Source organism: Stegostoma tigrinum, chromosome 1 (genome assembly GCF_030684315.1).
Source record: "Stegostoma tigrinum isolate sSteTig4 chromosome 1, sSteTig4.hap1, whole genome shotgun sequence".
Taxonomy (NCBI): Eukaryota; Metazoa; Chordata; class Chondrichthyes; order Orectolobiformes; family Stegostomatidae; genus Stegostoma; species Stegostoma tigrinum.
This window is the reverse complement of record NC_081354.1, coordinates 35982392-35996043: the sequence shown is the minus strand read 5'-3', so window position 1 is coordinate 35996043 and position 13652 is coordinate 35982392. Positions and strand designations below refer to the sequence as shown.

The window sequence follows — 13652 nt, the reverse complement described above, 5'->3', positions numbered from 1 at the left end:
CCGTGGAAAATGCAGGGTTATAGATATAGGGTGGGGGGGGTGGGTCTGGTTGGGGCCGTTCTTCAGGGTTCGGTGTGGACCCGATGGATCAAATGGCCTGCTCCCGTACTGGAGGGATTTTGTGATCGACAGAACATTGATACTAAGGTCGTGGTTGGTGTGATTTCTCTCCACTTCTGCAGGTCCCTTATAAACTTTTAACTTCTTGGTAATCTACCTCAGCCTTAAAAATGTTTTAAAAATCTGCATCCACTACATTTTGAGGAAGGGAAATCCAAAGGTTCTTAACCTTCTGGGGACAAAAAATGTTCTCTCATTTCTGTCTTAAATGGGCGACCACTTATTTTTAAACTATAACTCCTAGTTCTAGATTGTTGCACAAGAAGCAACATTCTTTGCACATCCATCCAGCCAAGTCTCCACAAGACGTTTTGTATTTCAATTAAATCATCTCTGACTCTTCAAAGCTCCAGAGCTCAGATTCTGTCACCTGTAGCTTCTTTTTCAGGATTAGACTCAGGATCACAATCTAGTGAGCACATCACTTGACACATTTGCACAGCCAGTTGAAGAAGAAACACTCCAGTTCTCTCCTATTCACAGGATTACTAGAGATCAGGCGCTTGCTCAGCCCCAGGGAGATGTTCCCATATAGTCTTGAACGTCAATGACCGTCAAAATGCATAGGATTGTCAGAGGCACTCGGTAGGTTGGATTGAAAGATTGAGAAGCCCACCAAATTTTGAATGCTGTGAATGCGTGCATCTGGCTGTCTCCCTGGAGAAGCTAGCTACTGCAGTGGAGAACCAGGTCCAGCACACTTAGCATCTTCCAGATATGCATACAGATCTGCACTCAATCAGTCTGGTTATTCGTGCTCAACAACCAATAGCAAGGCAAGAGACGGGTGAAAGACTTCGATCTCACTCCAGGTACCCCTACTGTTTGGGAGGTGGGGTGATGCCAGCAAAAACCCATTGGGAGGAGGACCCACACGTAGAACGCTATGATGCTTCTTCTCAGAAAATGCCCAGCCCATCCATCACCCCATATATGATGACTGGATGCTCAAGCCGACACCTCATGGCTCAACCAGCCAAGGGGACAAGCAAGTCTTCCAGGGCAACTACAGAGAAGACTCACTGAACACCAGCAGTGGAATTCAGGACTGCATTTAGATATTGAAATAGAGTCACACAGCACGGAAACAGACCCTTCGGTCCAACTCGTCAATGCTGACCAAATTTGTGAGAGAGAAAACCTAATGAGGGCACATACACGACACAAGTTATACATCATTGTGAATGATCTTTTCACTTTAGTAAATATATGATCACTTGCGCTCTGAAAATTGTTTCTCTAATTTCTTTGTAGCTGTTTAATTTGTTGAAGTATTTGAGATGAGCAGTCTCTTCAAACTTCCCAATGGTGAAAGAAGTGGCCAGGCATTGATAATCTCTCACAAACAGCTGACTGCTTTACTGTAGATAGCTTCAGACACATTATAGATCCATGAACCATAATGTTTATTGCAGCCAAGACATTGCATTTTAATGTGGACAACACTGAGATGAAGAGCAATAGGCTGGGAATATGGAAGAGCCTGTCTTGCATTGTTCATCTCACTTGTATCCAGCCTGTGAATGAAAGCACAGAATCAGTGATGATTCCACACATTTCTGCGAGCAGGTTTTTAAATTTCATCTTCCAGCTTTTCAAAAGAGTGCATTGTGATTTAAGATTAGGAGGTGCATGCGGCAAGTTCCCACCTCTGCTGTCTCACTACTGAGATATGCAGCAGTGAGCACTGCCTCTCTTGTGTTAAATGCTGTCGTAAGACCATAAGAAATAGTAAAAGGAATAGGCCATTCGGTCCCTCTAATCTGCTCCACCTTTCAATAGTTTCACGCCTGATCCAAGAATCTACCTGTCTCAATCTTAAATATACACAAGGTCTCTGTCCCCACAGGCCTCTGTGGCAAGGAGCTCCAAAGACATTCACCCTTCTAACAGAAGAATTCCTCCTTTCTCGGTCTTAACTTGGCACCTCTTGTTTCTGAGACTCTACCCTCTGGTCCTAGACTGTCCTCTGAGGGGAAACATCATCTCAGCATTTATCCTGCCAAACCTATTAAGAGTCCTGTATGTTTTAATGAGATCACCTCTCATTCTTCTAAATTCCAATGAGTAGAGTCCCAACATGTTGAACCTTTACTTATAAGACAATTCCTTCACACTGGGGATTACTCTGGTGAACCTTCTCTGAACCGCCTCCAATAAAATGATACCTTGCCTGTATTAAGGGGTCCAAAACTGCTCATTGTACTCCTGATGTGGTCTCACCAGCACCTTGTGTAGTTGCAGTTAGGCATCCCTACTGTTGTACTCCGAACCTCTTGAAATAAGGGTCAACATTCCATTAACCTTTCTGATTACCTACTGTATCTGTGTGCTAGCTGTCTGTGTTTCATGTGCAAGTACCCCCAATTCCCTTTGTGTAACAGCATTCTGCCATTTTTCTCCCTTTAAATAATATTCCATTCTTTTGTTCTCTCTTCCAAAAGCGCAATTTCACATTTTCCAATATAATACTCCATCTGCCAACTCTTTGCCCATTTACTTAACTTATCAATGTCTTTTTGTATATCTCTTGCAGCCTGCCTTTCTACCTATTTTAATGTCTAAGTTTAATATTTTAATGGAAAATTACAGCTAATGCATTTGCTATCTCTGTTGTTACCTATTTTAGAATCTTCGGATGCAAGCCATTTCTCTATTTTTTTTCAATGGTGATGGTCCTTAGTTCCTCCATTGTATTCTTTTTAGTATTAATGGATTGTTTAATGCTCCACCATAAAGACTGAAGCAAAATATCTGTTCAACTCCTTTGTGATTTTCTTGTTGTCCATAACTGTCTTGCCGGATTCATTTTCTTAGAGGCCTACTGGATGCTCATGCATTTCAGGACAATTTAGCAGTCTGTGCAAACTCTGAAATGAAGTGTGAAAGTGTGGTGCCTCAGAATTTCCCAAACTGTTGCCCATAGTTTGGAAATGAACTGCATATCAAATCATACCATATGCTGACTGAAATGTTTAAAAAAAAATCCCTCACCTTAGTGCCTGCCATGTTGCTGCTCAATCTCAGTGACTACTGGCTTCTCCCAAATGACAAGCAGGTGATAGCACCCCCTCCCACACAAAAAAAAGGGACCCTGAACAGTACAAACCACGTCCTTGCAAATTCTAAAGTTCAGTGTGAGAATGTGGCAGCTCTGAAACAGTGTCTTCCAGTATCAGGTATGAAAGGCAATGCAGACATGGCAAACCCAGGTGAGACTTCACAGCTTTGCATTTGCAAACCTTCGTATATCTAGCAAGACAAGGGACAAATTTACGTAAAATATGTAATTTTTATAATTGCTTGAGGTTGTAAATTTTAATGTACATGCATGCAAAAAGCATGATGCCATTTGGGTATTATGAGTGCATCAGTAATGCAAAGCTAAAACAGTTGTCTGCAAAAGTGTCTCGCATTCAAAGAATTAATCTCTGCCCACCCCCTCAAGAAAAACATTAATTTATTCCACAAATCATGGCAACCATTTTGCCTTGTTATTGTGTTGTTGAACATAGAGTGAAGGTGGCAAAGTTTCAACTTTACAACCATGCAGGCAGCATTGCTGCCCGAGTCAGCCTATGTGGCATAGTAAAGGAATCAACATCAACCTATTGTTACAGAATATGAGACAGTAAGGACTGCAGATGCTGGAAGCCACAGTCAATAAACGTGGAGCTGGACAAACACAGCAGATCAGACTCTATCAGAGGAGCAGGAAAGTCAACTGTTAGCCTTAGTAGAGACCTTGTCTCCATAATGAGGACACCTTTCATCATATAATGTCTCAGTACCATTCTGGGTGGATGAAACCAAGGGTAGATTTAGCTGCCCAAAACTGGTCTTCCATAGGTGCTGTAAGCCATCAACAGAATTATGTACCACTAACATCATGAGTCAATATATGCAGCATTCCTTCTTGGAGCTTTGGACTTAACAGAGTTATGGTGTTCTATAACCAGTTGCTCAAATCAAAGCTGTTTAATCCAACATGTGAACTTCAACAGAAGAAAGATTATGGTGGTAACAAAGTGTGGAGCTGAATGAACACAGCAGGCCAAGCAGCATCTTAGGAGCACAAAAGTCCATTTTCTGATGAAGGGTCTAGGCTCGAAACATCAGCTTTTGTGCTCCTAAGATGCTGCTTGGCCTGCTGTGTTTATTCAGCTCCACACTTTATCTTGGATTCTCCGCATCTGCAGTTCCCATTATCAAAGATTATGGTGGGGCAGGTGGAAAGTCCAAATAAGGAGCTATCCTATTTGTAGGTGGAATGAAGAATAAATAAAGAGATAATTGAATTTATGGAGGATGATGCTTATTTGGAATGTGCTGCCAAAGGAAGTGATAGAGGAGGATGCATTTACAACATTTAAAAGACAGTTGGACAGGTACATGGATAGGAAAGGTTTAGAGGGATATGGGCCAAATACAGGAAAACTAGATTAATTCAGTTTAGGAAACCTGGTCAGCATGGACAAGTTGGGCCAAAGGGTCTAATTCTGTGCTTTATGACTCTGTGACTTTGACTAAGATATTTGTGAATAGGATTTAGCGGACTAGGATATAAAAATAAGCTCAATTACTTCGTTATCACTCTTTCTGAAGCTACCCTCAGGACTTGGCAGGCTCACACATTGATGGTACTATTAAACAAATCTTGGTAGACATCGAAGTCCCCCTCCCAAAGTGTACTCTACATTCTGGCTTCCCATAATTGGTATACAACAAACAATCTGGAGGGTGGAAGCACCCTCCAGCTGAGTGTTGTCCATTCATGTGTTTCTGGATGATACAAGCAGAAGCTGAAATGAGAGGATCCCTCACAATAGGAAGTACAATACTGGTTCAAGGCTGTGGAAGACCGTCTCCTGGACTGCTTGGAGTTGGTGGACTGGACCATGTTCAAGTACTTAGCAGAAAACCGAGACAAGTACGCCACCACCATCACAGACTTCATTAGCAAACACGTGGAGGACTGTGTACCAAAGAAGTCAGTTTGAGTGTTCCCCAACCGTAACCTTGGATGAACCAGGAAATCCACTCTATACTAAAAAGCAGACATGCAGCATTCAAGTCAGGTGACCCAGATCACGACAGGAAATCCAGATTTGACCTCCACAAAGCCATCAGGGAGGCCAAGAGGCAGTACCAGACAAGGTAGAGGCCCAAACTTACCAGACCCCTACCACCTATAGGAAGACCTAAGCAACATTACAGGATACAAAATGAAGCAGACCAAGATATCAGATGTAGACACACTGTGATGTACTCAATGCTTTCTATGTTCGGTTTTAGCAGTATGTCAGTGGCATGGTGACACCTGCCCTGACAGCCCAGGACACACCTGTTCCCTCCATCACCACTGCAGACGTCAGTTTAGTATTCCTAGGAATCAACCCCAAAAAAGTGAAAGGCCCAGATGGTGACCCCAACCAAGCACTCAGATCCTGTGCAGAGCAACTGGTGGAGGTATTTACCGACATCCTCATCGTCTCCGCCCTACAAGCCAAAGTCCCCACCTGCTTAGAGAAGATCACCATCATTCCCATACCTAAGAAAGCACATGTAAAGTGACTTAATGACTACTGACCAGCGAAATTGTAGATGGCATTCATTCAGAATTTGGCAACACAGTCATGGGTGTACAGGCATACAGTAGGGGACTGAGGACACGTGCTCCACTGTTGAGTGTTATTGCAGAGGAGGTACACTTACCTATCTTCACTGATTGTGGTCTGTGGGTCAGAAAACTGAGGATCCAGTTGCAGGGAGCAGAGCTGAGACCAAGGTCATGGAGTTTTAAGATCAGTCTGGGGATGTTAAAAGTGTTCAAGGCGAAGCTGTAGTCAATGAGCAGGAGTCTGATGTAGGTGTTTTTGTTGTCCAGATATTCCAGGGATGAGTGCAGGGTTAGGGATATGGCATCTGCTATGGACCTGTTACGTTGGTAGGCAAATTGTAGTGGATTGAGGCAGGTTGGAAGACTGGACTTGATGTAGACCATGGCCAGCCTCTTGAAACACTTCATGATTATTGAAGTCCTTTTGCCAGATTGCCACTGCACTCATTCAGTGGTTGCCTGCCATGATTCCCATAACAACCATCCTCCCTAAAAAAAACTAAACCATGAATTATAAACTTGCAATTAAGCTTTCTACTTTTTTTAATGTTGGAATTTTAAAATAAATTTTACAGTTTCCGGACCTGTGACTCCAGATTCCATTGAAAATCAGCAGCTTTCACCTGAATCAACACGCAAGGCTTATTGGCGTACCTGGGAGCAATCAGCACAGTCATCCAATTATTCACACCCAGCTCAGACATCAAATGTCTTCAACGACATGACTTCAGCAACATCTAATAGTACATCACCAGCTGGCCTGATTCATAGTGTGAAATCTCCTTCAGCTGTCCGATCTAGAACAATTTCAGACTCATCCGCTCCAAGAAGAGGTACAGACAAGAAACATTATTGACACTAAGATTTGTAATTAATTGGTATTAAATGCTGTGACCTTGCGTTATATAACTGTATTGCAAAACTGTAGTTACTTGTACATATGGCAAATTTAGCATATATAATGAAGCAAACCTGCAAACAAAATTTGCATTGATAGGAAACCATGCTACTTGTGTGATTGGAGGTAGATATAGTATTATGCTTCGCCTGCTAAATAGCACTTTGTAAGAATATAAATAATCAACATGAGTAAAACAATTTTGTATAGTACATCTTGTATTAAATGATCAAATGGTACATTGCATTTGTCTGCCACACTACTTAGTTTATTCATTGGTTCAGATAAGCACTTTCTATCTGCTTCCTGAACTCCAGATCAACAAAGATCCCATTGAAAAGTAATTTGTAAAACTGCAATTTTAACCAATTTGATTACTGAATCATTTTTTCCCCCACCAGAAGAGGTTTCTTAGTTTATACCTAACAGTTGCATTCACTTTAACTTTGACATCATGAAAGACTAGTACTTATCACATAGATGTGCCTTAGGAGCAGAAGAAGCTCGAAAAGGAGGAAGAGCAGGCAAGGCATGGACCACGCAGTGTCCAGAGCTGCTAATATTCTCAGAAAGCACTTAACATAAACCATCCTCAATACGTCATGACCCAAAATTTCTTATCACACTCCTTACTTACCACCATCTTAAATAATTGAGTCACCTTTTTGAAAACACTTAGTGCCTATCTCATGTGCTTGTTTATGTATTTAAGTGTTGTTTTGAAGTACCTGATTCCAATGCTACAGCTCTAGAAGTTGGAACGCCACCGAGTTTCAATCAAGGACATATTAGGTGGGATGTCTTTATGCTATAGACTGCCGCATCATGGCATGTACCAGAGCAATCTAGTTAGGTGCTAATGTGGTATGAACAAAAGCACTGGAAATTGCAGTGGGAAATAACACAATCATGCTGTCAACCTGAAAGAGAACAGCAAATGTTTCAGAGATCGTAGGAACTGCAGATGCTGGAGAATCTGAGATAGCAAGGTGTAGGACTGGATGAACGCAGCAGGCCAAGCGGAATCAGAGGAGCAGTCATCCATGGTGTTCCAACAGTAGCCAATGGCAGCGGGCACATTTTGGGGAAGGTTCTGGGTAGGGTTGGGGATTTGGGAGGTGGAGGAAACCCATTTTCTGAAGAAGGGTCTATGCCCAAAACGTCAGCCTTCCTGCTCCTCTGCTGCTTGGCCTGCTGTGTTCATCCAGCTCTATATCTTGTTACATCAGAGAACAGCAAATGCTTGCCCACAAAGACAATATCAAGCATACCCTGGCAATACTCTACAATGTGGATGCTTTGGAGAGGGTTCAGAGGAGGTTTACCAGGATGCTGCCTGGACTGGAGGGCTTATCTTATGAAGAGAGGTTGACTGAGCTCGGTCTCTTTTCATTGGAGAAAAGGAGGAGGAGAGGGGACCTAATTGAGGTATACAAGATAATGAGAGGCATAGATAGAGTCGATAGCCAGAGACTATTTCCCAGGGCAGAAATGGCTAGCACGAGGGGTCATAGTTTTAAGCTGGTTGGTGGAAAGTATAGAGGGGATGTCAGAGGCAGGTTCTTTACGCAGAGAGTTGTGAGAGCATGGAATGCGTTGCCAGCAGCAGTTGTGGAAGCAAGGTCATTGGGGTCATTTAAGAGACTGCTGGACATGCATATGGTCACAGAAATTTGAGGGTGCATCCATGAGGATCAATGGTCGGCACAACATTGTGGGCTGAAGGGCCTGTTCTGTGCTGTACTGTTCTATGTTCTATGTTCTATGTTCACGTTTTTCTGTGTGAGAATAGATTGTTTAAGTAGTGTTCCTGTAGGATCCCTCTCAACTGTGTTCTCTCAAACCAATCTGAAGGCTATTTGACCTTCAATGGGAGGTTTGAAAGCTCTGAGGATTAGTTCAGAAGCAGGTGGGCACCTCTCTCTCAAATGGTGGAGGTGACAACTAGATCCGCATTGGACAGAATAAATTCTAGCTTCAGCAAATCCAGATTACAAGATTTATTCTAGATTTATTCTTCCATGCTTTATGACATCGTACACAAATTCATCGGTATTGATCTTACTGGTATTCCTTTCAACCATGTCACAGTTGCCCATCACTACTGTCAGTTTGCCAGAGCCCCAGTACTATTGTCCGTCACTATCCACAAAGGCATAGTCCAAATGTGAGTATGGGTGGTACTAACAAAAGCAGGAACAGTGCTGATAGTGCACTAGATAAAGCTGGACTTGTTTTAATTCTGTATTTAATTCTAAACCAGAATAAACAACAAACTCATTTGTTTCCATGTTCCACTTAAAGGAATAAAGTAAATATATTGCATGTTTTCATTATCCTTTATCCTTCTGTTAATTATGCAGTATTCTCCTGTTGTTGATAGATTCCATTACTAAACTCAGTACGCCATCATTCAGTAAGAATGGAAAGACAGCAAACCAACAAACAGCACCCTGGGAGACATTGGTTGTTTTTGCAATTAACCTGAAGCAGCTAAATGTTCAAATGAATATGAGTAATGTCATGGGGAATACCACGTAAGTTGCAGGATTTTACACTCTGTTTGCAATTTCTTGCATCTTTTTCTAGGGATGTTTGTATTGTAGATCAGCAGTAAATTTTACACTACAACAATGAATATTTGAGAATGAGTCAAATATTGTCATAGACACTAAAATAAAGCAAAGAACCGCAGATGCTGAAGATTTGACAAGAAAACAAAAATTGTTAGAGAAACTCAGCAGGCCAGGCAGCATCTGTGGAGAGATAGCAGAATTAATGTATTGAGTCCAGTGACCCTTCTTCAGAACTGGGCAGACAAAGGAATAGTTGATGATAAGTCAGGGATGGAGAAAAACAGATAACAGGGACCATGAGTAGATGAAAATAGGTTGGCTGTGCTGAAAGCAGCCCATGTCGTTGACGGCCTGGGGTGTGGGGGTCGGTCGAGGACATGTGGTCAGTGTTGTTCTGAAGTTCCATACTCATGTATGGAACTTCAACCATGATCTTGGGTTCATGTCACTCTACATGTAACCCTACCACATTGTTGTGTGTCTATAAAATCTTCCTTACTGTTCTGTTTTGACACCATCACCTTGATAACCGGTTATGATCTCTCTACCTTAATTATTTTGTACAGTTTGGATTACTCATTACTTTGGTTAAACCCATGGCATGTGACTCTTATATCTAGCATGCTATTCCAGTTATTTGGTTCATCTCAAGCATCACTTTATTTCTGAATTTTTGTCATTATCTCTCTGCTTTATCGATTATCCCTTTGCTTGTTGTTCAACTGTTGACACTTAACCCTCACTATCTGACACTTTTTATCACCTGCAGTGCCTTATTATGCAACCTGTCAATACACCACTTATGTCATTAGTAAAGCCTTTTGATTTCTCTGCTATAAAATTCTGTGTTTATGTGTATGCCTACATTTCATCTGATAAAGAGAGCGCTACAACAGTTTGTGATTTCAAAGATATCTGTTGGACTATGTCCTGGTGTAATGTGACTTCTGAGTTAACAAGGTGTAGAGCTGGATGAACACAGCAGGCCAAGCAGCATCAGAGGAACAGGAAAGCCGACATTTCAGGTCTGGACCCATCTTCAAAAATGTGGTGGGGATGGGGATTCTGAAATAGAGAGAGAGAGAGAGAGGGGGAGGTGGATGGAAGATGGATAAACGAGCAGATAGGTGGAGAGGAGACAGACAAGTCAAGGAGGTGGGGATGAGGCTGTTAGGTAGGAGGGGTGGGGTTGGGGGTTGAGGTGGGAGGCATGAATAGGTGGGAGAAACATTGGACAGGTTAGGGAGGCAGGGATGAGCTGGGCTGGTTTTGGGATGCGGTTGTTGGGGGGGAGGGGGTGGGGTGGAGATTTTGAAGCTTGTGAAGTCCACATTGATACCATTGGGCTGCACAGTTCCAAACGAAAAATGAGGTGCTGTTCCTGCAACTTTCGCATGGCATTGTTGTGGCACTGGAGGAGGCCCAGGATGGACATGTTGACAAAGGAGTGGGAGGGGGGAATTGTAGTGGCTCGCAACTAGGAGGTGCAGTCATTTGTAGAAAACCAAGCATAGGTGTTCCACAAAGTGGTCTCCAGGCCTCTGCTTGGTTTCCCCGATGTAGAGACGGCCACATCGGGAACAACGGATACAGTATACCACATTAGCAGATGCGCAGGTGAACATTCGTTTGATGGGAAGGTTTTCTTGGGGCCTTGGGGGGAGGTGTAGGGGCAGGTGTCGCACTCCCTGCAGTTTCAGGGAAAAGTGCTGGGGGTGGTGGGGAGTATGGAGTGGACAAGGGAGTCACAACCTTGTCCTCTGCAGTCGAACACCGGCACCACTTCATGTTGTCTTGTTGGTCTAGTGTATCTGCAAGTCTCCTCTCACCTTGCCACCTCCGTCTCTAAAATCCTTCTTAAAATTCACTTCCTTCACTTTGTCTTTTCGTCATCTTTCATCATATATTTACACCTTTGGCTCAGCATTTTTTTTGTTTCACTACACCACCATGGACTGCTGTGAGATATTATGTTTGTATTAAAGGACCTTTAGGAATACAAAATTTTTCCCCAGTAAATATTTTATAAGATGCAATCTGAAACTTTTTTATATTTTAATGAATTTGAGTCTTTTTTTTTTGTTTGCTTAAATTTCAAGTCTGGCATCAATAACTTCAGACATTTAGTTGTGTTGATTGCTACTGAGCATTTCACTTTATATGTTAATTGACGTGCTCCTTTCCAAATCTGCTTCATGGAAAACTCTACAGGAAAAGCCATTGCGAAGCCATTGAAAGTTTGTAGGCACTAGTAGGATGAAAGAATAACTCTCATGTCCTAATCTCTTAATAGCAATGTCTCACAGTTATGCACGCATTCCAAAAATTGCCTGCTGCTTATGGCTTTTTAAACCTGTCCAAATCCACTTCATTTTAAAATCCAGAACTTAAATGGATTTAGGAATAAAAGCTTATATTTATGTAAAATTCACGGGGTTGGGGAGGGGGGGAGAAACCAAAACACAACCAGATCCATATTCCATGTCACTGTGTCTGACCTAACAACACTGTATAGCTTTAGTATCAGCATTGGAAATTTGAACTGACTTAATCTGAAAAAATTGAGCTAGCATTTTTTGTGTTTGTTTATTACTGTCATGTGGTATGGCTATACTGCAAAGATGATCAAAAGGGGTCAAAAGTCTCAGAGGTCCTTTCAGTAGCTTCTTGTTAACACTGTACATTTTAACACTCTATTGCACCAGTTTTCTAAAAAAGCTATACTTTGATAGTTGCACTGAAGTGTTTCAATGCAATGTAATTTACATAAATATCTCATTCTTAGCCTGGTGCATATATTTCTTATCTGACTTAAAGCCCTTACTGCTTTATTCTGTTTTAGGTGGACAACTAGTGGATTAAAAAGCCAGGGACGATTATCAGTGGGGAGCAATAGAGACAGAGAAATATCAATGTCTGTTGGTCTGGGAAGATCTCAACTTGATTCCAAGGGAGGAGTCGTTGGTGGTACTATAGATGTAAACACATTGGAGATGGTTTGTAAGTTTCACAGCATAAATAACTTGCAATTGCCTAGAATAATCCATGAACATTTTTAATCATTCTGGTGCATCCTTCTAAACCAGTAGTCTCAGTGGGCCAAAATTTGCTGTGCAGGGCATCAGACAGCATCTGTTGTTATATGTGCCCCTACACTCTTCAGATGAAAATACTTCGACCATTTTGAAAATGTGAGTTGGCATACACAGCAAGGGAAACATGACGTCTTGGATCTGAGTGAACAGAGTAAGCAACAGGATCAGCTCTTCATCAGTGAGAATCAAGAATTGGAAAATAGCACTGTAGATAACTGAGGGGAAATTATTGTCAAATCATGCAAAATGAAAAGTAAAGATTGAGAGTAAAACCATCATAAAGGAAAAGTACAAATAAAAACTAAATCAATAATTTGATACTTTTTAAATCATTAAAACATCAAAAAGCATGAGTAATAAGGCTATATAATTATGATTTTTTTACTTCTCATTAACAGAGAAGTTAATTGCCATTTAAATGTGTTAGATGTGATTAGCCCGGTCATACCTACTACACCAATACAGAAACTCATAATATTTAGGGTGGCTCAGTGGTTAGCACTGCAGCCTCATAGCGCCAGGGACCCAGGTACAATTCCAATCTCAGACAACTGTCTGTGTGGAGTTTGCACATTCTCCCCGTGTCTGCGTGGGGTTTCCTCCAGGTGCTCCGGTTTCCTCTCACAGTCCAAAGATGTGCATGCTTAGGTGAATTGGCCATGCTAAATTGCCCGTAGTGTTCAGGAGTGTGTGGGTTACTTGGGTTATCTGAGTGGGATACTTCAAGGAGCGGTGTGGACTTGTTGGGCCAAAGGGCCTGTTTCCACACTGTAGGGAATCTAATCTAATCTAATCTAATATTCAATGAAAGTGGTGTCAAGGCAGAAAATGGAATAAAATTATCATAAAGATTATAGTGGAGCAAGGCAACTCCATTAGTGACTTTTGGATGTATGTTTTCCATTGCCTGAAATTATTGTACAATTAATGCAAAAGTATCCGCAAGTTGTAACTCTCTAACCTATTTTGACAGCAAATTTTGGCCCCATTTAACTTTGTTTCTTTTTCCCCCCACTCCCCTCACTCAGTCCTCAACTACAAGTAATGAGTTATTTATTTGGTAAACCAGTTTTGACTAGCCACTCAGAATGCTGCGAATCAAACTATTAATGCAAGAATATCATGTTGATTAATGATACATTAAAAATAATTGTTACCCAGTCTTAAATTGCCCATTTAAAATCAGGTGCTGCTACAGCTCAACACATATCGAAAGATAACAGACTAGTTTTTTTTGGCTTTTGCATTTTTTTCACAAGTAGAAAATAGAAGTCTGGTTATATTGAGATCTTAGCACACCTCAGCAGCCCCTCCCCCAGTATGTGCCGTTTTATTTACCTAGC

At 41.7% G+C, this 13652-nt stretch overlaps 1 protein-coding gene across 4 annotated transcripts in view; it reads left to right on the top strand.

Annotated features, from left to right (window-relative positions):
- kiaa1109 (KIAA1109 ortholog) overlaps positions 1-13652 on the top strand; it is a 438508-nt gene that overhangs the window by 405941 nt on the left and 18915 nt on the right. For all 4 annotated transcript variants that reach the window (XM_048546322.2, XM_048546500.2, XM_048546414.2 and 1 more), the window contains 3 exons: positions 6316-6573; positions 9022-9175; positions 12057-12214. In XM_048546322.2, coding sequence (XP_048402279.2) covers positions 6316-6573; positions 9022-9175; positions 12057-12214 — 570 coding nt within the window. The remainder of the gene's footprint in view (positions 1-6315; positions 6574-9021; positions 9176-12056; positions 12215-13652) is intronic.